Source organism: Bactrocera tryoni, chromosome 2 (assembly GCF_016617805.1).
Source record: "Bactrocera tryoni isolate S06 chromosome 2, CSIRO_BtryS06_freeze2, whole genome shotgun sequence".
In the NCBI taxonomy this organism is placed as follows: Eukaryota; Metazoa; Arthropoda; class Insecta; order Diptera; family Tephritidae; genus Bactrocera; species Bactrocera tryoni.
In genome coordinates, this window is record NC_052500.1 from 61090565 (window position 1) to 61114160 (window position 23596).

The 23596-nt window shown below is 34.8% G+C and overlaps 2 protein-coding genes across 2 annotated transcripts; both read right to left on the reverse strand.

Moving 5' to 3' along the window:
- Window positions 1-3005: 3005 nt before the first annotated feature.
- On the reverse strand, window positions 3006-11411 carry LOC120768493 (cytosolic 10-formyltetrahydrofolate dehydrogenase). The gene is made up of 4 exons (XM_040095210.1): window positions 11090-11411; window positions 4400-6111; window positions 3952-4339; window positions 3006-3875 (listed from the first exon to the last, which is right to left on the reverse strand). The coding sequence occupies exons 1-4, from the start codon at window positions 11093-11095 to the stop codon at window positions 3246-3248; spliced, it is 2736 nt and encodes a 911-aa protein (XP_039951144.1). The 5' UTR covers window positions 11096-11411; the 3' UTR covers window positions 3006-3245.
- A 3902-nt stretch (window positions 11412-15313) lies between these two features.
- On the reverse strand, window positions 15314-20829 carry LOC120767570 (putative gustatory receptor 39b). The gene is made up of 3 exons (XM_040093707.1): window positions 19930-20829; window positions 16678-16848; window positions 15314-15397 (listed from the first exon to the last, which is right to left on the reverse strand). The coding sequence occupies exons 1-3, from the start codon at window positions 20827-20829 to the stop codon at window positions 15314-15316; spliced, it is 1155 nt and encodes a 384-aa protein (XP_039949641.1).
- Between the last annotated feature and the right edge of the window lie 2767 nt (window positions 20830-23596).

Consider the following 23596-nt stretch of genomic DNA (forward strand, 5'->3'; position numbering starts at 1 on the left):
GTAAAACAAACACGATGGTTATTTGGATCGATGACATCGAAGTTGAACCTCCATTGATTAATTTCGAGGTTCCCTACTTTTTTAAGGAAAAAACACAGAAACTTCAAATATGGAGGGAAGGGGTTTATTATCATCCGAAAGAACATTTTATCCCTTTCAAATGTTGGCCACGGCTACGTCGCAGATGGTACATCCGTTGAGTCCAATTTTCCATGATTCGTTCGAGCATTTCTGGTAACTGGAAAAAGGCACAAGAAAAAGTGTACAGTAGAATACCTTACGATTCTTGTGGCCAATCGACCGGCCCAGAATGTAAAGTTATCTGCTCACCGAAGTGTTCTCTCAATAAATCCATTGATTTATGCTAAGTGTGGAAAGTGGCGCCGTCTTGTCGCCGTCATCACGATCTTCAATTACCGGTATCAAGTAGCTGGTAGTATCTACCAGCATTAACACCACCAATAATGTCAGCCTGGAAATCCAACGCAGGATTGATCTTGCCAACAGGTGCTACTTCGGACTGAGTAGGCAATTGAAAAGTAAAGTCCTCTCTCGACGAACAAAAACTAAACTCTATAGGTCGCTCATAATTCCCGTCCTGCTATACGGTGCAGAGGCTTGGGCGATGACAGCAACCGATGAGTTGACGTTACGAGTTTTCGAGAGAAAAATTCTGCGAAAGATTTATGGTCCTTTGCGCATTGGCCACGGCGAATATTGCATTCGATGGAACGATGAGCTGTACGAGATATATGACGACATTGACATAGTTCAGCGAATTAAAAGACAGCGGCTACGCTGGCTAGGTCATGTTGTCCGGATGGATGAAAACACTCCAGCTCTGAAAGTATTCGACGCTGTACCCGCCGGGGGAAGCAGAGGAAGAGGAAGACCTCCACTCCGTTGGAAGGACCAAGTGGAGAAGGACCTGGCTTCGCTTGGAATATCCAAATAGCGCCACGTAGCGCAAAGAAGAAACGACTGGCGCGCTGTTGTTAACTCGGCTATAATCGCGTAAGCAGTGTCTACGCCAATTAAGAAGAAGAAGAAGTAGTCGGTTATCAAGTCGCGATAATGGTCGCCATTCACGGTTACGTTCTCAGCGCCATCATTTTTGAAGAAATATGGACCTATGACTCCTGTTGCCCACAAACCAAATCCCACCCGGATTGGACTGTCGGTCTGTCTGTTGAAATATCTTGATAAAACTTTGTATGCGGCACATCGCCATTGAACGAAAACTATGCAATAAATTAAGATATCAAAATGGAATTTGGCACAGGGGATCGCAGTAGCAAGGGTCACTTGTGGTTAGAAAATTTTGTAAAAGTGGGTGTGGCCCCGCCCACTAATAAGTTTAATGTACATATCTCCTAATCTACTTAAGCTATAATATCAAAACTCACCCAGCAGAAGTATTATAAGAAATTTCACCGACAGTCCAAAAATTTATAAAAATCGGAGGATAAGTCCGCTCACTCATCATATAAGGGTACTGTTAAAAACTACTAAAAGCGCAATAAATCAATAACTAAATACGTCACAGACATTAAACTTTACCTTCGAAATTATGTAAGAGGACTTCATGAGAACCGATGTGAAAGTTGGACGATAGGTGTGGCACCACACACTTTTTGGTGAAATCCCATATCCCGAGACCCGACAGACTGATTTCGAATTTAGTACGTAACTATAATCACGCCTACTTCCCTTTTATTTAAAATTGTGCTTTAAATTCCATTGGTTCTTCCACTTTCCATCACGCAAATCAAGAAGCAATTAATATAACGGGATAAAACTTTGCATTATGACCAAAAATTTTCCAAATCCAACAAAAATTATTCAAGCCCCTTTTCTTCTTCTTAATTGGCGTAGACACCGATTACACGATTATAGCCGAGTTAACAACAGCGCGCCAGTCGTTTCTTCTTTGCGCTACGTGGCGCTATTTGGATATTCCAAGCGAAGCCAGGTCCTTCTCCACTTGGTCCTTCCAACGGAGTGGAGGTCTTCCTCTTCCTCTGTTTCCCCCGTCGGGTACTATGTCGAATACTTTCAGAGCTGGAGTGTTTTCGTCCATCCGGACAACATGACCTAGCCAGCGTAGCCGCTGTCTTTTAATTCGCTGAACTATGTCAATGTCGTCGTATATCTAGTACAGCTCATCGTTCCATCGAATGCGTTATTCGTCGTAGCCAATGCGCAAAGGACCATAAATCTTTCGCAGAATTTTTCTCTCGTCGACTCATCGGTTGCTGTCATCGCCCAAGCCTCTGCACCGTATAGCAGGACGGGAATTAGAGCGACTTATAGAGTTTGGCTTTTGTTCGTCGAGAGAGGACTTTACTTTTCAATTGCCTACTCAGTCCGAAGTAGCACCTGTTGGCAAGATCAATCCTGCGTTGGATTTCCACGCTGACATTGTTGGTAGTGTTAATACTGGTTCAAGCTCCTAAGTACCGAATATTTGGACCCCAGCATCTAAAGCTGACCTCTTATCAGAAATATCGGCCAATGTGTGAGATTTATATTTGAAATACAGGGATAATCCTTGGTATATCTGTATGTCAAAAATGAGTTGAATCTGGTGACTTTCCTTATTTGTTTTGAATCAAGTTGAACCATTTGTGGACGTTGTTCAGGCGTAAGTCTTTCTATGATGAAATGTCAAACAATGCCGAACAAAAATAGCATGATAGCTTCACACAACTTATGCATGATCTGTTAAGAAAAGGCTATTGAAAAAAATATCTCTATTTGGATCACCGGTTACAACAAGAGTAGTTGTTCGACAAAGAACTGTTGGTTCTGCAAACAGTACCTATGTCATTAAGAGTAAAGTTACACATTACCTGGCTCTTATCTCATGTTGACAAGATTTCTTCTCTGACTTTAAATCTTAGTTGGGCTCTCAGTTTTTCGGCAAAATTTAATAGAGATGCAGATTTTAATTAATTCATATTTTATTTTGGAAAATTTCCATACAATATCTCATAACAACATTAAGTCTATAAATATTTACAATATATTGCACTAAATTAAGTATGACATAAACGATTATGTTTATAATATAAAACCCTTATTTCCATTAATATTTTTCTACCAATTTTCTGCTTATTTCTCTTCACGAAAATTCATAAGTCTTTAATAGCTGTCTTACATTTACATATGTATCCTACCGACTTCTCTTACAACCTTCCATTGCTTCCTTACTTATTTTATGTTATAACCATTGCTCATTCGCTCTAAAATTCAATTGTCACACATTTTGTCTTCAAATACTCATTTAGCGCCTCTTGGCCCAAATCCTTGCCGAAACCACTTTGTTTGAAACCACCAAATGGCGCCGCCACATCAGTCTTGTTGTAAACATTCACAAACACCGTACCCGCCTCAATACGTTCGGCAAAGGATAGAGCTTTGCTGATGTCCTTCGTAAAAACGCCACTGGCCAAACCGTATTCGCTCCGATTGGCACGCTTCATCACTGAATCCACATCGCTGCCGTTGAACTTGGAAATAATCATAATGGGACCGAAAGATTCCTCCTTGGCAATGAACATTTCATCCTCCACATTGGTGAAAACAGTCGGTTCGAAGAAGTAACCCTTGATATTGGGCACAGCTTTGCCACCATATACCAAGGTGGCGCCTTCTTTAACACCACGTCGACAGAACTCAATCAATTTGTCAAAATGCGCCTTATGATTTTGTGGACCATGCGCTGTGGAACGATTTAGAGGATCACCAATGGTCATTGTGCGAATGTCTTTAACAACGCGACGTACAAATTCGTCGTGAATGCGATCTTCAACAAAGAGACGACCGGCAGCAATACAGTTTTCACCCTTATTGAAGAAGACCGAGGACATACCCTGTAAATAAAATTATCGATATTTATTAACTGATTGGATCTAATTACTAAAAATAATTGTAAACAAGTCTACTTACATGCTTAACGGCTTTGTCCAAATCACAGTCGGCGAATATAACCAATGGACTCTTGCCACCCAATTCCAATGAGCACTTCTTGAGATTAGAATCAGCACACGACTTCATGATCACCTTGCCGATGGGTGTTGAACCAGTGAAACCCAATTTACGTATCAAAGGATGATCGGCAACGGCTTGGCCTGCACCGGAACCTTGACCGGGAACTACATTAATAACACCAGGTGGGAAACCAGCTTTTACAGTAAGTTCAGCAAATTTAAGCGCCGTCAACGGACAGGTCTGTGCCGGCTTGATCAAACACGTATTGCCGGCGGCAATACAGGCGGCCATTTTCCAGGACAACATCATGAGTGGATAATTCCAGGGCGTTACCAGACCAGTTACACTGCAATCAAACCAAGAGGTTAGCAAATGTTAAAACGAAGATAGCAATGACAAAATTTACCCTATTGGCTCCCGCTTTGTAAATGTCAACACATTATTGGGTCTAGCTGGGTTCACGGGTATGGTGCTACCTTGTATTTTGTCACACCAGCCAGCGAAATAGCGCCATGCATCGATCGACATGCCAATGTGTGTCTTTAAAGCCAGCGTATACACTGCACCAGAGTCCACCGATTCTATTGTGGCCAAGTCCTCTTTGTATTGCTCCATCAGATCAGCAAGTTTCATCATCAGCTGGCCACGCTGACGTGCCGACACTTGCTTCCACGAGCCATAGAACGCATTATGAGCTGCTTGAACCGCCTTATCGACATCATTACGCGATGCACAAGCGACCTTACAAATCAATTCCTCATTGGTGGGATTTATAATATCCAAGGTGTCATTGCGTTCAGCATTCACAAATTCACCATTAATAAAAAGTTGTGTGGGCACAGGAATTTCACGTTTGTTGGCGCGCATAATGAAACCTTCGAAAGGCACTTCTACACCAGATGCAGAGCTACCTTGACGTAAATTCTTTACAATCTCAACAAAGAATTCTTCAAAAACCGGTGCCATAAAGACATGTTCATTCTCCAAAGGCACATCGAAAGCATCCTTACACTCCTCAACCAGACGTACCACATCCATGGATCCAGCACCGGCTGCAAAGAAGTCAGTTTCTGCCTCAATTGGCGCCTTAAGTATGGAATTCCAAACACCGCGCAAGATCTCTTTCTTCAACAACTCATCCTCGCTGAATTCAGTGATCTGTGGTTGATCGCTTTGTTTGAACCAATCGGCAGCGTTAATCATCTTGGAACCTTTCTTTATGCGACGTACATTCACAAAGTTACCATCTGTGCCCTGTATGAGTAAGCCATCTGGATGTATGTATGCAGGTGTTTTTAGACCCTTAAGTTTCAGTGAGCCCAGCTGCTTCACCGGTCCAGCCGAATAGATGTGCGCGCCGAAGAAGCGTACCTTCTCCTCACTACCATTCGAGTTGAGTACAATCGCCAGAGCGCCCGGTTGCGAGTCCAAGCCGCGCACAAAGTTAAAGATGTTGCTAGCAGGTTGATTCAAATCAACAAATTGATTCTCCTCTTTAAACATCGCTGGATCATAAGTGGCACCTATCTCGGTTTGTGTGATTTTTGGCGCCGTACCAGCAGCTACCATATCAACAGCCACACCCATCGACTTTACGCCCTCAGGATAGAGGAAACGCTTATAGATAGTGTCCAGCGTATCGGTGGGTTCTATGGGCGCCTGCTTTTGCAACAAAATTGGACCAGTGTCGAGTCCATCATCAGCCCAGAAGATAGTGAAGCCAGCATCTTCATCACCTTCGATCAATGTCCATTGTATAGCGCTAGCACCACGATGACGTGGCAATATGGAGGGATGATAACAAATACTACCCAAGTCGGCACCATCAATAACCTCCATTGGTATAAATTGTGAGCAGAAGGGCAGCACGTTGAGTGTAGCCTTAACAGACTTGTATTGCTGTAGTACTTCCGGTAGGGCAACACCCTTTTTACGCCATGAGGCGAATTTGAAGACGGGAATGTTATGACGTGCTGCTGTAGTGGCTAAGATATCTTCGCGGCTACCCTTATCGGGTATGGTAAATACACCCACGACATTGTATTTCTTCTCTAAAATTAGTTCCAAAACATCGGCAGCAAAATTACTCTGACCAATGATGGCAATACGTAGTGGTGGCTGGAAGTAGAGAGAGAAGAGATACGATAATTTAATGTTTATCAGGATTTTGTGAGTAAAAATTATTAAAAGAGTTTGTGTAATAAAATTTGTTAGTTGAAGCATTATTAACAAACGTTTACCGTTAACTTTAAATAACAAATGTATATTCTAAATTGTATGTAACATATGTACATAGATCATAAGTCCTTTTTTTAGAGATTATAATTACTTTCTCTTCTATCTCTGTCTTCTCAAATGCTACACAGATCTAAAAATATTATGAACTTTTAGGCAGTTATTAAAGTGTCTAAATATTTTCTTCAACTGAAAGAGAACAAATAGTCCAAATGCTAAAAAAAAAAAATACACAAGGAGTCGAAATATTTCAAACAAGCCAAAAGAGTACGAAATAGTGGAAAATATTACCAGATTGGTTGTAATAATTGAACGATGAAATTTGTCGATTAAAAAGAGATCTAAGTTATATATCTAAACTGCTTCAAAAAAATAATTATAATCCAAATTTCATAAATCTTTCGGAACAAACCTTTATGAAAATAAATGACAAATAGAATAAGTTATTTAAAAGTGACCTCGGTTTGGTTACCTCGGTATTTCCACTAAAAAATTTCCATTCGGAAATACTGTTAATTTGAAAAGAGATGCACTAGAATACTGAAAAATTAATTTATTAAAAAGTAGCAATAATAAATATATTATTATTTTAAGGGATTGTCCTTATATCGGTCTATTACGAAAATAATATAAAATTTCGTGATATTCCATATTCATGATTTGAAAACTGAAATGAAACTTTGAAGAGTCTTCACCAACGGAAAAATGTATTACAAACACCTTGTCAAGCGTTCTATACCTTGTGTTGGACCTTTCATGTTACCCTCACTTATTTAAAGTCAGTCATAATTGAGAAACATTTTAGTAACTCTATCAAAATTTCTCTTTACACGTTACGTACTGTCTGACTGCTATAAGTATAAACAGCTGCATATACATACATGATTTATTTACACACTTATATGTATGTATGTCTATCAACAACATTAAATGTTTATTGTACTTTCTTATATTCATAAAATATATCAATAAAATATTTTAATAAAAAGTTTCCTTAAATAAACATAACCAGTTTGCGGCGCTTTTAATGACTTGGCATTATCAGCACACACCAGTTCTACATGTCAATTCTGTGGAAAAAACAAAATGCGCAACACGTGATGAAATTGATAGCGCCGGGCTGCTGAAATGAGTTCAACTAGGTATTATACTTATATTAATAGTTTTACCCGCAAGTGGAGGTTGTTGCACTAAATGTAACAAATACTTTATTAAGCGATTGATAATATTCTTAGAATAATATTTTGTGCATTATGTTGTGTTCGAAAATCTGAATTCTGAATTAATGTCGGAAACTAGTCTAAGCTGCTGATTTTCTTATGTCACTCAAATTTTTAGAGAGATTTAGTGCTATTTTGGGTCATGGAGAGTAAAGTAGCGGACATTTAAATACATACTCACTTTAAACCCTTGTAACTTTTGTCATGTAAACTTGATCTTACAAATATTATACACCATTGAACTGAGCGGAAAAGGCTGATGACGTTCATATTTGTTTTTTTAAGAACTCAGATGTTGTAATTAACAATGATGTATTCAATGAATTCGATTTCAAAATTTAAATATTTATACTTTGGAGGCGAACTTCGAAGTAGCAATTACTTTGTTTGCAATCTCTCAAAAAAAGTTCCGAACCGAAAATATCGAAAATTTACCGATTTACCATGTAGACAACCACTTTGTATTTTCTTAATTTTTTTCCATTGTCAATACTTCAAAATATTCTATAAATAACGCGATTTTTTGTAACACTTGTTCATATTCAGCAAAATATTGCTAAAAATTTCGATTTCTTGGAACAAATGTGTATAATGTATTTAGCTCAAGTTTTCTTTACTAAATTGGTAGTCTCAAGTACCCACTGTTATCAAATATTATCAAATACTTGTAAGTGCTCTTATAGCGCACTTAAATGCGACGTTTTGTTTAAATGTGTTGTAATTTACAATTATCTGTATCATATTATTAGGTATTAGTCAGTTGTTATTAGTGTAAAGTCAATTGTTGTCTGCGAAACTAAGCACATGTATTGCATAATAGGAAAAAAGAGAGAGCAAATGAAAAAAGTTGCTAGAAAGTAACATTGAAAAGTTGTGGGTATTAAGAGAAGAACACTGAAAATATAAATATTTTTCATGAAATATTTTCTTTTTTTGAATTCACTGTCTTAGAAAGCAATAATAATTCATAAGTGACGCTTACAACCAAATTTCAGTTGGGAATAATTTTTGCTAATTTTTTTGTTCCAAAAACTAAAATATTTATATTAGGCTTTTTTATAATATTTTAGCATATACGCAACTTTAATATTTTATTTGTTTTTTTTTCACACTTTGTTTTTGTAGCCCAGCGTTTCTTAGACAAAGCGGCGCTGTTAAAATCAGCTGTTTTCTAGTAGCCATAGAAACTAGCTTCTGAACATTTACTAATAAAATATCTACTATATTTGTTTGGTGTGTAAACACCAAAAGCCAATTATTAAAGATAGTTTCAGACTTTTATAACACTTATTCGACTAAAATTTAATTTAAAATTTTTCACGATGTATATAAAATGTGCTTTTTGAGGTTATATAGTATATTATATTTTTGCAGAAACATTTTTTGTTTCTTTTTCTAAGACTCTAAGACTATTATGAAAAGTTAAATATAAAGTCTTTCTATTTTCAAAAAATTTTGAAATTTGAAATGACTGTTACTAAAATTTAAATAAAACGTAATTATATAAAAAATGCAAATAAAGAAACTATTATACTCTGCAGCAACATGTTGCAAGAATATAAATATATAGAAATAACCAAAAATTTAAAAGAACATTCGGTAAGAAATTAAAGGAAAAGATTTAAAATATCTAAATTATAAATTTATAAAAATTTATATATACTACATTTTCTTCATAAATTTCTAAATTAAAAAGCAAATTAATTATAAATATATAAAGAAATGTAATCAATTTATTCAGTGTATATTATTTTTTTTTTGTTAATTACCTTAAAAAATTATGCTAACAACACAAAGAAATTTTATTAAAAAGTATCCTTTTAATTAAAGTTGTTTTTATATATCAAAAATAATTTTTTCAAATTTCTGATGACTAAGTACTTTTTGTCAAAAAAGATCGAAAATATTTTTTATTAAAAAAATTGTATAACAAGTGAGCATGGTTAAGTCCTCTAAATAAGAAAGAAAATATGTACATACATATTTGTATATGTATATATGTAATTTCATTTTTTTTTAATTCTTGATTTTATATAAGTAATAGTTTCTTAAATCAAGAATTTGTTATTAGTAATTATAAAAATACATATTAAAATTTTGAGGAATTTTAAAAAAATTAAAAATTTTTTTCAGATAAAAAAAAATTACATACCTAAAATAAATTTTTTTTTTAATATTTTTTTTTAAATTAAAATTAAAATTTTTTTGAAATATTTTTGTCATAAATTAGCCGATCTTTATATGAGTATTCAGTTTATTGAATATAAAAATTAAAAATTAAAATTTTTTTTTTTGCGAAATTTTTTGTAGGAGCAAAATGTTTTTAAATAAAAATTAAAAAAGTGAGTTGCATGAGCATATATGTATGTAGTTGTTTTATGTTTAAGGACAGTTTAAAAATGTTGTAGAGCATAAAAGTTATAATTTTTTGTTTAAGGAAGATACATTTAAGCCCAAAAAATACTTTTTGGAATAAAATCGTTCCTGTAGTAAATGAAATATTATTTTGTTAAAAAAAAGTACCTTATGCAAAAAATGTAGAGCGGATATCTTCAAAATTTAGAAACAAAATTAGCTAATCTTATTTTATTAATAATTTGTTAAAGTCCTCTTGTATTTTTTTCATTCAGGGCAAATATGAGTTTAACAAGCGATTTTACTATCACATTATTCAGAAATATTCTTTAATTTTATTTTATTTTATTATATTTTATTTATTTTATTTTATTTTATTTTATTTTATTTTTATTTTATTTTATTTTATTTTATTTTTTATTTTATTTTATTTTATTTTATTTTATTTTATTTTATTTTATTATTTTATTTTCCTTTTTTAATTTATTTTACTTTATTAATATTTTTTTGTTAAAAAACGGTCAAAAAATTATTTCTAATTATTATACTATTTTAATAATAGTATTTGAAAATACTCTTATATGTACATTTATTCATTCTACACATATATAATTTTAACTGTAAAAATAATTGTAAAATTGTTTTGCAATTTTAAATTCTAAGCTTAAAATTACTAGTTTGAAAATAACTTCTTTAATTTTTTCTGTTACATAATTTTTTATTTCAAATTTAATTATTATAAAGCGATTTTACACATAAATTATGTTCATGAATACTGATTTTTTAGTTTTTTAGTATATAATTAATATAACTTGGAACCAAAAGAACTTCCATACCAAAAAACACAAATAATGACAAAAATTAACGAAAACTCTTTAAAAGTTGGCCGGATAAAAAAATCGTATGCTTCATTTTAATATTTTTGCTTTTCACGATTGCATATATGTAAATATTATTAAAAAAGTTTATCCGAAATCAAAATGAAAAAAAGTATTTCTGATAACACTACTTTCTCGCGTTTTTGTTATTTTGAAACAAGAGTAAATAATAAAGCACTAAAACTGTTAAATGAAAAACAAAAAAACAAATAAATGTGAATTTGTTAACTAAAAAAATAATAAAAATAAATCATATCAATTATTTTTTTAACTATGTTTTCACAAGTTTTACTATATTATATTTTCACTACTGCATAGACACATTTAAATATAAAAAAAAAGCTTTTTCTAAAAACATATAATAAAATACTCAAAGTTAGCATGAAAAATACAAATTGTAATACTAACAGCCATGACTTTCGTTGCACTGTTTTGCACTTGCACTTGCACTGTTTGTATTTTATTCAGCTCTTGTTGTTTTTTTCTTGGAAAATGCTTTCCTTTCACTCGCCGGTAGTTAACAACCAGAAATTACAATACAAATTTCAGCTAAAGCGAAAAACTGCTGATCGCAAATTACTGTAAGCTACACTTCACTGCACCAGCAAGCTAGTAACTATGTATGCATATATGTATGTATGTATGTTGGTATGCAAGTAAGACGTATGCAATTTCTTTGTAAAATTAGCTGACTTGTGAATAAAAGCAACAACGACGACTTGCTGCTATGAAAAACTAAACACTTTTGAGTGATCAACCGCCGGACAACTGATATTTATATACTCAAGTTGCGACCGGCAAAGCCATACAGGCAGTGTACTGGACAAATTCAAATTAAAAACATAAAACAACAACACATAAACATGTACATCTTTAAGACAATGATTATAAACAAAATATTAAAAACAAAACTGTAACGTTTTGATAGTGCTTAGCTTTAGAAATACTATAAATATATAAATACTTATATACTAATATGTATAAATATAAATTCGCGTGAGTATTGGTGTACTTTCGCAAATGTACAAAAACCGTTAGTATGTATGTACATATAAAAACATATGGATTTACGAGTGCCTTATCGTGTATATTTGAGGGCTTAAGAGATAGTGATTAGAAGCACTTTCTTCGCTATTGTTGCTGTTGTGCACGCAAACGCTCTTATCATCGATTGGTTCGAGCTTTAGGTGCACTTCTTATCAGCTAAACTCTGAATTGGAGCGCCAAAAAAAAAAAAACAAAATTGTTAGTATATTTGTTTGTTTGCTTTGCAACTATATGACATTTTTGTTTTGTTTGTTTACATATATTAATTTCTTTAGAGGTTGACAACGTGCACACGCCCAACTTTTCACCTTTTGTATAGTGCATAAGTTTATATGCACACTCAAAAACTTGCAAGCGTAAGTGATAAACCAGAAAAATGCAGTTTGAATATTCTCAAGTGTCAAATGGTTCCGACAATTCTGCTGATATCAACAATATATTGTATAATATCTAGATAGTATTTGTTTCAATAGGCAATAAACCCAATCTATGACAATCCCCGTGGTGTTTACAGTGATTAGCCCGCTACTTAGCAAAATCTAGTTACAATCCCAACGACCAACTAATATCAAATACTTCTTTTATTATTAGCGGTCGACGTTCAGCAAGGAATGTTCTACGCTGAGTAGTTTTCTGCGGTAAAGAAACTCTAACGTTCGAAGTCGATTTGAAATTTGTGGGACCCATAATTAAATGAGTAAGAGAGGCAGACTCATTAACCTAAAACTCAACGATCTAAACAGCACTTGGTCGCATAAAATCAAGGTCAGTTCCAGTAATGTAAAATCAGCTGTCTTGGCAATTGTAGACTCTTTATACTGGCTCGCTCTAGTAACACAGAATATTTGATACAATAAAAGAGAAGAAAAATCCGGACTTGACGATTGTAGCTAAAAAAGGTCATTTCATCTTATCTTCTAAAATGTAGTACTTCCAATCAATCAATCATTTAGTGAATATTCGGAGATAATTGATGCAATCACTTTCGAATTATATATAATTCTCCAAACAATGACCCCTACCAGTTTGATTTGATCAAAACTCGTCATTTAGTCAATTCGTCAAACCGAAGGCCATTGTACAGATAATAACAGATCAGAATCTGGTACGCGATTTTATTTTAGTTTATTTAGTAGAACGTCGAAATCGCTGCAGCAGTGAAGGACATTTTTAGCGTCGTTCTAAGTCCCGAGAAACTCAAAATATATTTACTTTTTTCTTGGTTAATAAATTTTACCACGTATGTATGTTAAAAATGTATAAAAATGGTAAGCCCATAAAATTAAAAAAAAATTGATACAGTCATTTTTTTTAGTGCCAAAAAATTTCATGGCATGTACCTTAAGCCTAACTGCAGTTTACACGAAAATAGGATTGGAAATTTACTTCAGTCTGACTTCAAGCTTATCAGAAAAATATTAAGAAATTGAACTTACTCACCAGAATTAAGATATCGATCTTATAACGAACATATATGACAATACTTAAACCCAATTCGGTTTGGTACAACAGATCCTAAGAGTATTAATTTCTTTATGGGATGACAAGAAGTGTGAGTATCTGTCCGTCCATTTTTCGCTACTTCTGTCCAGAACAATCTGTAATTTGAGTAAATATTAATGTCCGGAACAACCTGAAATTTGAGTAAATATTGAGATATCGTAATGAAGCTTTTTATATGGGATCATTGGCAAAAAATACGAACTCGTTTCGGACCACTGCTAAGCCCACAAAACCCCATTGTTCGAAAACCTATAAAAAGCCATAATTTATTAAGATATAAAACTGTAATTTGGTACATAGGATTACAGGGCATGACGAGACTGTGGTCTAAAAATTAAAAAAAGGGCCATATGTCTGCCAAAGGGGATATTATTTTAATGCAATTGAGTGAGCGTATTTTTCTAAACACAATCTATCTTTGTGCCTAAAATGGATAAAATCGGGCGAAAACTTGCTTTTAGCCCCCATATAACTTATTTTTAAGATTTTGAAATATCGTCCAGCCGACTTTACTCTATATGTATGTTTGTATTATAATTACTTGAAAATAAGTTCCGGAGCAAATTTATTAACCCCCAATCTATTCCATATATGAAATGTTTTCGGACTTTCCACCTGGTTTTATACCGGTTGGTGAAAATGTGTGATATTTTAATGATACTTACTAGACAAACTTTCTTAAAAGTTATAAAATCATATTAATAGTTCGGCGCTTAATATAAATGAAATGGTCTTAGTCTAAACTTCACGTCCCTAATATAATGAATTCCGATCCTCTGTTAGACGTTTTTGACATCAACTCAATATATTTAATTTCTCTTCTTCAGTTAAGTTTATGTCACAAATGTACAAGGTGCGTTCCAAACTAAAGAGGACTTTTTGAATTTAGCGCCCCTAGTGGCGCAATCTATATGTCGACTGGTGTGTTAGAATCTGCTATCATTATCGATTGCCCAGTGAGAATTGCATGTCATTTCATTGATTGAATGTGAAGTTATTGCATTTTAAGTGTCAGTATGTTAGTGTTATCGGTGCGAAAATGAGCTTCGAACAAAGAGCCAACATTAAATTTTGTTTTAAAATTGGTAAAACTTTTACCGAAACATTTCAATTGCTGAAACAAGTTTATGGCGACGATTGCCGATTCCGTAGCAGAGTGCACGAGTGGTTTCAACGTTTTCAAAGTGGTTGTGATGACATAAATGTCGGTCAACATGTGGGCCAATCAAATTCAGTGATCACCGGAAATTTCATCGAAACTGTGCGTGAATTCATCAAAAATCAGCCGAAATCAACATTGAAATTCATGGAAATGGAATTCAACATCTCCAAAATATCGATTTATCGCATTTTGACCGAACATTTGGGCTTACGAAAGGTGTGTGCACGGTTTGTTCAGCATAAATTGACTGACGACCAAAAATTACTCAAAGTCCAACATTCGAAGAACATCATTAAAGAGGTTGTGACCGATTATTTGACCAAAAATCATATTTTAACCATTAAGCACTCCCCGTATTCACCTGATATGGCACCGTGCGACTTCTTCCTTTCCGGAAAAATGCATTTTCTTATGAAAGGAAAACGAAATGCAGACGTAGAGGCCATTCAAAAGGCTTGCACCGGCATACTGGCGACCATAAAAAAAAATTTAAATTTTACAAGTAAACCAGTTTCACGCTCACTTCTTGTGAGAAGAGCCGAGCCCCCTTTGCCGTAAATAGCTGAATAATTCATTCATAAAAACACACATGTATGTGCTTGCAACCAACTAAATAATATATTTGTATATAAATATATATTTCGGTACGCAGATATGTACGTATGTATACAGGAATTCTTTAAGTATTGCTCACTGGAACGAAATGTTAACGCTGTGTTTAATACTTCCGTAGCCATGCATGCAATTGCAATACATTTCCTGAAATTCAATTGTTTTCAGTATTATTTAATTGATTCCAAAGCCTCTTACACATATAGTATATATTATACATATGTATGTATATAAACTGTAACTGTATATATATATATGCATATTATAGTTCAAAATATATTTAATCTACTTCGTTTGTTCAAAAATGCTCAGTTCACATCTCCGTAGTCCTCGGGATATGTCCATCGAAATTGTAAAAGTATTACCAAATATGTTGCTATTGCTGTAAAAATCTGAAAAATAACGAAATTAATATATTATGGGACATTTTTATAGGTTTGTTTATTATGTACAATGGAAAGTTTGGTTCGTTAAGATCGCAACTTTTTATTCTGCCATATATGTATACATATATTTCAACTTTTCTATCGGTTAACATTGTATATAATATATTGCATACACTATACATAAGTACCAGAATAATATGTTTACCTCAAATATTGGGTAGTCGAAAACTTCACAAATTTCATTGGTGGTTTTCTTTTTTTTCTTTCTTTCTTTTCTACAAAAATTTCATTTTTATACAAAAATTTGAAAATATAGCGCACTTTTTCATTATTTTCAGTCATTTTTGAAAAGCTGTAACTATTTTTCAAATGAGGCTTAAAATCTCACCTTTCCAACACTATATGGTATGACATAATGTGATTGGTAGCACTGGAGATATACGACTGCAACGACATCTATTGACAAAAAACAAAAAGACTTTTTCGACTACCCAATATAAATAAAAATTACACTAAAACTAGATTATAATTCAGCCAATTTTATTTGGCTAAGATATGCTAACTTGTATTATTAAGTTAGTATAAATTACCTTTCAACATGTTTTAATATACATTGTGACAAAAAAGTACCCGGAAATTCTTCATTCAACTCATAAACTCATGTCTTATTGGCAGTTATAATGCTCTCCATGAATGTGGCATCGGAGTTCGTAGCCAATATATCCAAAATATTCACCAACCCGCAAGAGATATCAAGCTCTCTTGTCATCTCTCTAATACTTGCTTGGCGATTTTCAAGCACCATATGCTTCACTTTTTTTCATATTTTCATCAGTTGAAGAGGTCGAAGGTCGTCCAGAACGAGGCGTGTCTTCAACAATCTCTCGACTGTCTTTGAAGGCTTTGTACCACTTGTACGTTTGAGTTTTTGAAAAAACTGAATCACCGTAAGCCTTTTTCAACATTCGCACGATTTCGCACACGAAGTCTGTTTAGAAATACAAACTTTGAAACAAATTATTTGTTCGATATTTTTATCCGTTGTAAAAATCACAACGCATTGCTGAGGTGTATCGACTTAAGCAGCTGCTGTAAACAAACTGGTTGACAGATCGCGCTCCTATTTGGCATAGTAGTTAAGGACAATCCTACCAACTTTACAAAATATTTTTTTTTTCTATCTACTATCATTTACCCGGGGAATTTAATTACAATTTCCGGGTGCTTTTTTGTCACAATCTGGATATATTACAATCTTGCATATTAAATATACATCCTTCACATACCTTCATTAGTAATCGCAAATCCACAACCACAAATTCTTTAAGCACTATTACCATTGGATCTTGCTTTATTTGCATAGCAAATTCGAATAACAAATCATTGTAGGTTTTTGTATTTGTATATTTGTATCTGCTCTTTAATAATCGCTGCACCAAGATGCCGGTGGATATGCCCTAAATTATACAAAATTCAATATTAGAAGTAAATATAAGTTATACTTGGGTTTTTAAATGAGTTTATAAAATATATTAATACTTGCAAATTATTTAGCGACAAAATTGCAACTATGCGACACTATTTTCTGTGGCATCCATGGCAATTCGTCGCAAATCACAATTCGCTGTTTAATCTTTTCTCGCTTTTGGTTTCTTCGCAACTCAAAAATAGCTCGACCAATTTAACTAAGTTTGGTGCTTAACATTGTGTTAACATCGATATAATACACTATGAGCGAAATCGGAGAACAATCATCTCTCTTCTCCATATAAAAGAACCACAAAAAACAGTATTAAATTTCACCATAGCTTTCACGTTACGATTTAGAAATCAAGCATCAGTGAAGATTTGGAAATATATGTAATACTTTGAACAAATGATGTCTTCAAGCTGTGGTACCTACATCTGAAAATGGTGGCAATCGGATTTCAGGTATTCAAATACCGCAAATGAGGACCTCAATTATCTTGGCAAACTATACACTCTTATTAAATTTAAAAGGACTTCTTTTTTTATAAAAATGTGATTTGTTTCTAAAAATATATAAAATCCGTTAAGTACTTTCGATAGTCATAGGGTTTGTCCGGAAAGTAATAGGTCGATTTAAAAAAAAATTATTGAACCAATCGTTACAATTCTTTAAAAACTTTCAAAATAGACTCCTTCTGCATCGATGCAGAGCGCGATTTCTATGCATTGAAGGCGTCACGGAGGGCATTCTCCGGAATAACATTGAGAGCCGAGATGCATGCTGCTTGGATCCCCTCTGTCGTCTCAAAATCCTTGCCTTTCATCGGCATTTTCAGGCAAGGAAAGGTAGGGCGGCTGCGGAAGCGTTGGGATGCCGGCCTTGGTTAGGTAGCTGTTCACAAGAAAGGCGGTGTGAGCTGGCGCGTTGTGGTGGTGCAACTTCTAATCGGCTGCGATGTCTTTTCGGACCCGATTGACCCTTCGTTTAAGTCTCTTGAGGACTTCCACGTAAAACTTGGCGTTGACGGTTTGCCCGGGAGGAACAAATTCATGTTGAACGATGCCTTTGATGTCGAAAAAGACGATGAGCATCGTTTTCACTTTGGTTTTGCTCATTCTTCCCTTTTTTGGTCGAGGAGACGCCGGCGTGTGCCACCCGAGTTTCACACAGAATTTAATCACGGACCTCTGCTGTAACGAACGCTGTATTTTCGGCTTGCATCACTCACAGAAACACGTCGCGCGAAAATGTTTGTTCTGACTCTCCAGGTACTCGGAAACAATTGACCAGCCGCTCGTCCGTTAGCTAGGAATGCCCTCTACCGAATTTAATCGGTGCGCATACGCTCCGAAGTACAGTCCCGGCAGAAGAAAATCAGTCCTATTACATTCCGGACAAACCCTGTACCTCATATAATGATTTTCGTATTTCCAGCTGACTTTATAGCGCGAATATGGTTCAAGATGTGGGATATTTCAATAAAACTATGCAAACATATTTTCTTAGAAATGTTATACTTTAGTGCCGAAAATGGGTCAAATCTTTCCATCCATCAATTACGAATCACTCGATCCTACTGTAAAGAAACGACTACATTCAAGTTTCTCAAGCTAAGAAAATAACTCACAGTAAATAATAACAATAATAACCCAACCATTACCCTCTTCCCGAATAACCGTCGGGAGGGGTGCATCCGCATACGTGAGGAATCAGCCGAGTTATGAAAGGCAAGAGAGTTTTTAGTATGCTATGGAATGGATCGTTAAGTTCAGAATTTGATCTACAAGATTTTAACAGTAAGGGTCTAAACTGCTCCGAAAAGTGAACCGGGACATTGAATTTAACTTCAGACAGGAGAAAAGAACTACTAACTACTCCATTCAGGGTTTTTACGTTTAAAACGACTAGTGTGTATGGAGGTACGCTTAACCTAGAATCTCATCGGAAATACCCTAATGCGAAAAGAACAAAATGTTTTTGAAGCGGCTCTATCTTGTCAAAATTAGTTTGGTATCCATAAAACAGAGTCATATTCCAATATGTGTAGGTCTAAACCAAAGTTTTAAAAAATGATGAAAATCTCTTAATTCTTTAGACCTACGTTTAACAAAACTGAAAACACCTTTTAACTTTGATATCAATATGAAGACTAAAATTAAACTTAGGGTTTATAGTAACTACCAAATCAACAACGTTAAAAACTTGCTCTAGTATATAATGTTTTATTACATTAGAAGAGGAGTGTCCATATCAACGGGAAAAACACATCGTCTTACATGTTTTCAAATTCAATGGCGAATCATTTCTATCACACCAAGAATCCAAATTGTTTAAGTCTGTTTCATCAATTGAGGTGTATGATTTAAAAAGCTTAACGTGGGCACTTAATAAAATATTCGATTAGTGAAGAGATATTTGCATTATTTTCAATAATTAGTTTTCCAGAACGTAATGCGTTTTAGTGTCACATTCTTAAACATTATTCACATTTTCAGACATCCGGCTTACGTTTTCACCTTAATTAAAAAAAAAAAACTGCACAATATGGCGTATTTTCGTATAATCAAACAATACAGAGTCAAGCAATCAAATAACTGTCTTAAACAGCATAGTCTCTTGCGCCAACTGCCGGTTTTGCGACATGGAACCGGAAACTCGAGATTTTCTATCTAGAATCTAGAATATAGAAAATCTCGAGTTTCCCAGCAATTTATAAAAACAGGCTCAAAGCGCTTGGATCCATCTATGTGGTCAACGATCACATCATCTTCATCGCGGACAGCAGAGTGCAGGACTTTTGTGCACATATGTGATATAAGAGAGAACACAATAAACCATAGGTTGCAGTGCAAAGCCTCAATAATTTTCTATCATCTAACTGTTTTACAAGTTCTTGAAATCGCTCTAACCTCACACACTGTTACTCGACCGCACTTATACAACGGAAAAATAATGGTTTACTTTTTAATAGACCTATTATGAGCGGGAGAGATGAACCAATTAAAACTTAACATACGTGCGTAAACTTTAATTTATATTCTCAATACGAATAATTTACTCCACTCACCTGCTGCTTGCAGTTCTGCCCAGCATAGCATGCAAAGCTAATAACCGTTGCCAGTGGAAATGCCGTTGCCATGGTTAAGTATAGGAAATAGAATTCGAAAACCCTTGATAATGTTAGAAACGTCCAATATGAATTAACGGTAATATCCAAAAACATAACCGTTAGTAAGGCACATAGTGACCAACCAAATAAGTCATCGAACATAGCTGTTAATTTATATATCTCACTATACACCAATTTCAGCTGCAACAAATAATCGAAAGATTCCAACATTCTGTAATTGACATCCAAACACAAGCGCGGCTTGCACATACGAGAATTGACCACCGAACGCAGCTTCATATTCAAATGTGTCATATAAAAATCGATATAATCCATGTAGATAATGGCCAAAAGGCAGCGGGTACGCAACACCAGAATACAGCCCAACGCATACCAAAAGTAACCGTAATAGTATTTGATCGAAATGACCACCATCGATATGGGCAGGCTGCCATAAGCGATACATGAGTAGCACATATATTTGAAACGTTGACGACGCCGCAAACTCCAACGACACAGCCCAGTTTGTAGGCGCTGCTGAAACAGCCACACAATACGCTGTGATTGTTGCAAGAATGCAAAATGCCGACGATAGGTGCACATTCCCTCGAGCAGGCAGACGCTCAGCGATATACTTTGACTGAGAAAAACCATAACGCTGACATAATTGGATACAAGCACTTCGTGATCCATTGGCTGTACGAAGATCCCATATGCAGTTAGAATCCAATTCGCCGCCAGCATGATGAATGTGTAGATGCGTTGCCATTGCTGGAGTTGACGTTTGCCGTTGTTGGCAAATGGCACCAATCCAACAATGGCCAACCACTTCAATATCGGCTGCCACTCATGCAACATGTTGCCGGAGGCATGTAGACCAGCTAACGTGTCCGAACAATGCACATGTGAGCATGACTCTCGAATAGTTCAAGGTTTTCATTTACCTACATTTGCATATGTCTCCTTATTTGTAGTTGTGTAGTTGGCATCCTATCGAGCGATACATTTACAATAAGCCAGACATTGGGTTATCGCTCACGACATTTTATCTGATAGCGTCCATTCTTATTGATGTACAGCACTTAGTTTAATTCTTCAGGGTAATGGCGTGTGAAAGCACATACATATGTATATGTACGATTGTAGGAGTACGTACACAAGCGCAAATAACCATTCGGTTCTTTCATATGTATCGATGTGTTTAGCGGAAATTCAATTTACTAGAAAATTGCAAAATGCAGTTTTAAAACTCATCAATTTAAGTGTTGCAAAGAAAGGCGTCGTGGTCGTTACGAGCATAGTAAAAGACTAATGCAACTCATGAAGCATTCTCAAAACGTACAAGTTCGATTATTTGATTTCCTACTTGATCGCAAGTTCTTGAAGTGACAATGTTGAAATAAATTAAACTCTTTGTCTTAATACGGCCGTTGTGAGTCTTGTCTACATTGTCGTCAGCTCTACATATATCGGTCGGTGTTCAAATACTTGTAAGATTTTAAATGGACTTCATCCACCGAAATCCAAAGTATTCCTTTAGACAGATTTCACTACCTAGAAAACTAGATATTACAATTTTAGTTTAGCTTTGACCAGTGGCGTAGCTACAACTTCGAGCGCCCGGGGCTAAGGCTGTTCTGCCGCCCCCCTTTATCTACCTACCCACAAGTTTCATAAGGTGGTTCGAACAAAAGTGAATTTTTACAAAATATTTTCGATATTAAGTATATAAAATTTAGGAACTAGAAGCCACGCAAATTCTGAAGTTCCAAAATTCTTACAATACGGTTTTTGAGAAAATTGATACTAAATTTGCTAGACATCTTATTAAAAGCCATAGAAAAAAACCATTTTCACCCTATATCTTGTACACTTTTGACACAATTTGCAGGAATTTTTGCCTATTTTGCCTACTATTTTTAAGAAAGATATAAGCCAAAAGATATAAGACAAATTCAAAGACTGAAGAGTATTCGAGTAAAAATTAATATTTTTCATTGTTATTCAGATTATTACATTGTGAGAGTACAACTCTTTATCTTTAAAATTTGTTGAAGTATTTTTCTGAATATTAAAAAACAGCGAAGATCGTTTTGCCGCCCCCAAGACGTTGTGAAAAGTGGCTTTCCTAATTCTTCGTAAATAAGGTGGCGGGCTTCTATGAGGGGGTATTATGAAGTTGCCGTCTATATGGAAACCGATTATCGGACGAAACGGCGCATATTTAAACTAAATTCGATAACACTTTTTATAAAGCATTGAATGAAGAGCAAAAATGCGAAAGGGAGATATTTTCCAACCTAATACCATGATATCCAAATATCCGTAGATTTAATTTTATAGAAAACAAAAACGAATAAAGTTGTTTTCCGCCGTTGGTTCCTTAGAAAGTTTAATGTTCTGTTTAAAATTCTGAATTGTAAGAAGCTTATTCTTTGTAGAAATAAAACTGTGACTCTAGCAGTCCGTTCTAACAATCTTTTTTTGTGGTTTTAGGTCTAACTATGTTACGAAAACCAAACTTAAGTTTGGTAAATATAGGTCCATTATTTTTCATTAAAGCGGACTTTTATTAAACATAGTTTAAATGATACGATTTTTTTAAATATGCACCATTTTCTTTTGAGGCGAACTTTACCCAAGCAAAATCTTTCCCTGTAGATAGGAACATGTAAAAAATCCTCCTAACCAAGTTCTTGGAGCTTGCGGCGGATCACTATCGATCTGAGTGACCTGCCGTTGTTCTAATGGACTAAATTTGCTCTTCCATTTGATAAATCTGGAGGCTTCTAAACTATTGGTTCGTTCAGACGGTCCAATTATTGATAGTACAGGCCCGAGTTATGAGTTTGTAGGATAAAGCACGATATTGTTACCAACTTTTTTTCACATTTAACCATCCTCTTTGGTAATATGGTATATCTATCGTTCACAAAATTTTTTTTGCGTTAGCTCTTGTTGTGAGACCCAAACATCGAGCTTCATTTTGCCTGCAGTCCTATTTCATGTATTACATTTCATTATTATATGTACTATACATTAGAGCTAATAAATCCCCAATAACTTAAAATTACTTATAACAGGTGAAAAGCACCGGCCTGACACATAAGTACATAGATGGCACTACTAAAATTAAATTTGACTGCTGTCGGATCATTAGTTTGTGAATTAATACTTTTTCAAGGGAGGAAAATATAGTTGAAGCAAAAACTTTGCTTGATGACGAGCTCTCGAACATAGCTCCTGGGTTAGTATGCTAAGTTTAGACGTGGTGAAATAAGCATCGAAGACAGTAAACGAAATGGACGCCCAAAAGAGGTTGTTACCGACGAAAGCATCTAAAAGTTCAAAAAATAATTTTGGATGTCCGTAAAATGAAGTTCTTCGAGATAGCAGCTAGTCTGAAGGTAACTGAACGTGTACATCATATCATTCACGAATATTAGGATATGAGAGAGATCTGTGCAAAGTGGGTGCGGCGCGAGTTCACTTTTTACCAAAAACAACGACAGTTGATGATTCGGAGCAGTATTTGGAGATGTTCAAGCATAATAAACCCAAGGTTTTGCATCAATATATTTGACAATGGATGAAACAATGAAATTTAACTCCGAAGTAAAATCGA

Coding starts and splice junctions, on each gene's coding strand:
- LOC120768493 (XM_040095210.1), bottom strand. Junction 4,340..4,399: donor ACAAAGCGGGAGCCAATAGG/GTAAATTTTGTC, acceptor GTTTGATTGCAG/TGTAACTGGTCTGGTAACGC. Junction 3,876..3,951: donor TGGACAAAGCCGTTAAGCAT/GTAAGTAGACTT, acceptor TTTTATTTACAG/GGTATGTCCTCGGTCTTCTT.
- LOC120767570 (XM_040093707.1), bottom strand. CDS start 20,829: ATGTTGCATGAGTGGCAGCCGATATTGAAGTGGTTGGCCATTGTTGGA. Junction 16,849..19,929: donor GGCAGAACTGCAAGCAGCAG/GTGAGTGGAGTA, acceptor TGTATAATTTAG/GGCATATCCACCGGCATCTT. Junction 15,398..16,677: donor ATTTGCGATTACTAATGAAG/GTATGTGAAGGA, acceptor GTTATTTTTCAG/ATTTTTACAGCAATAGCAAC.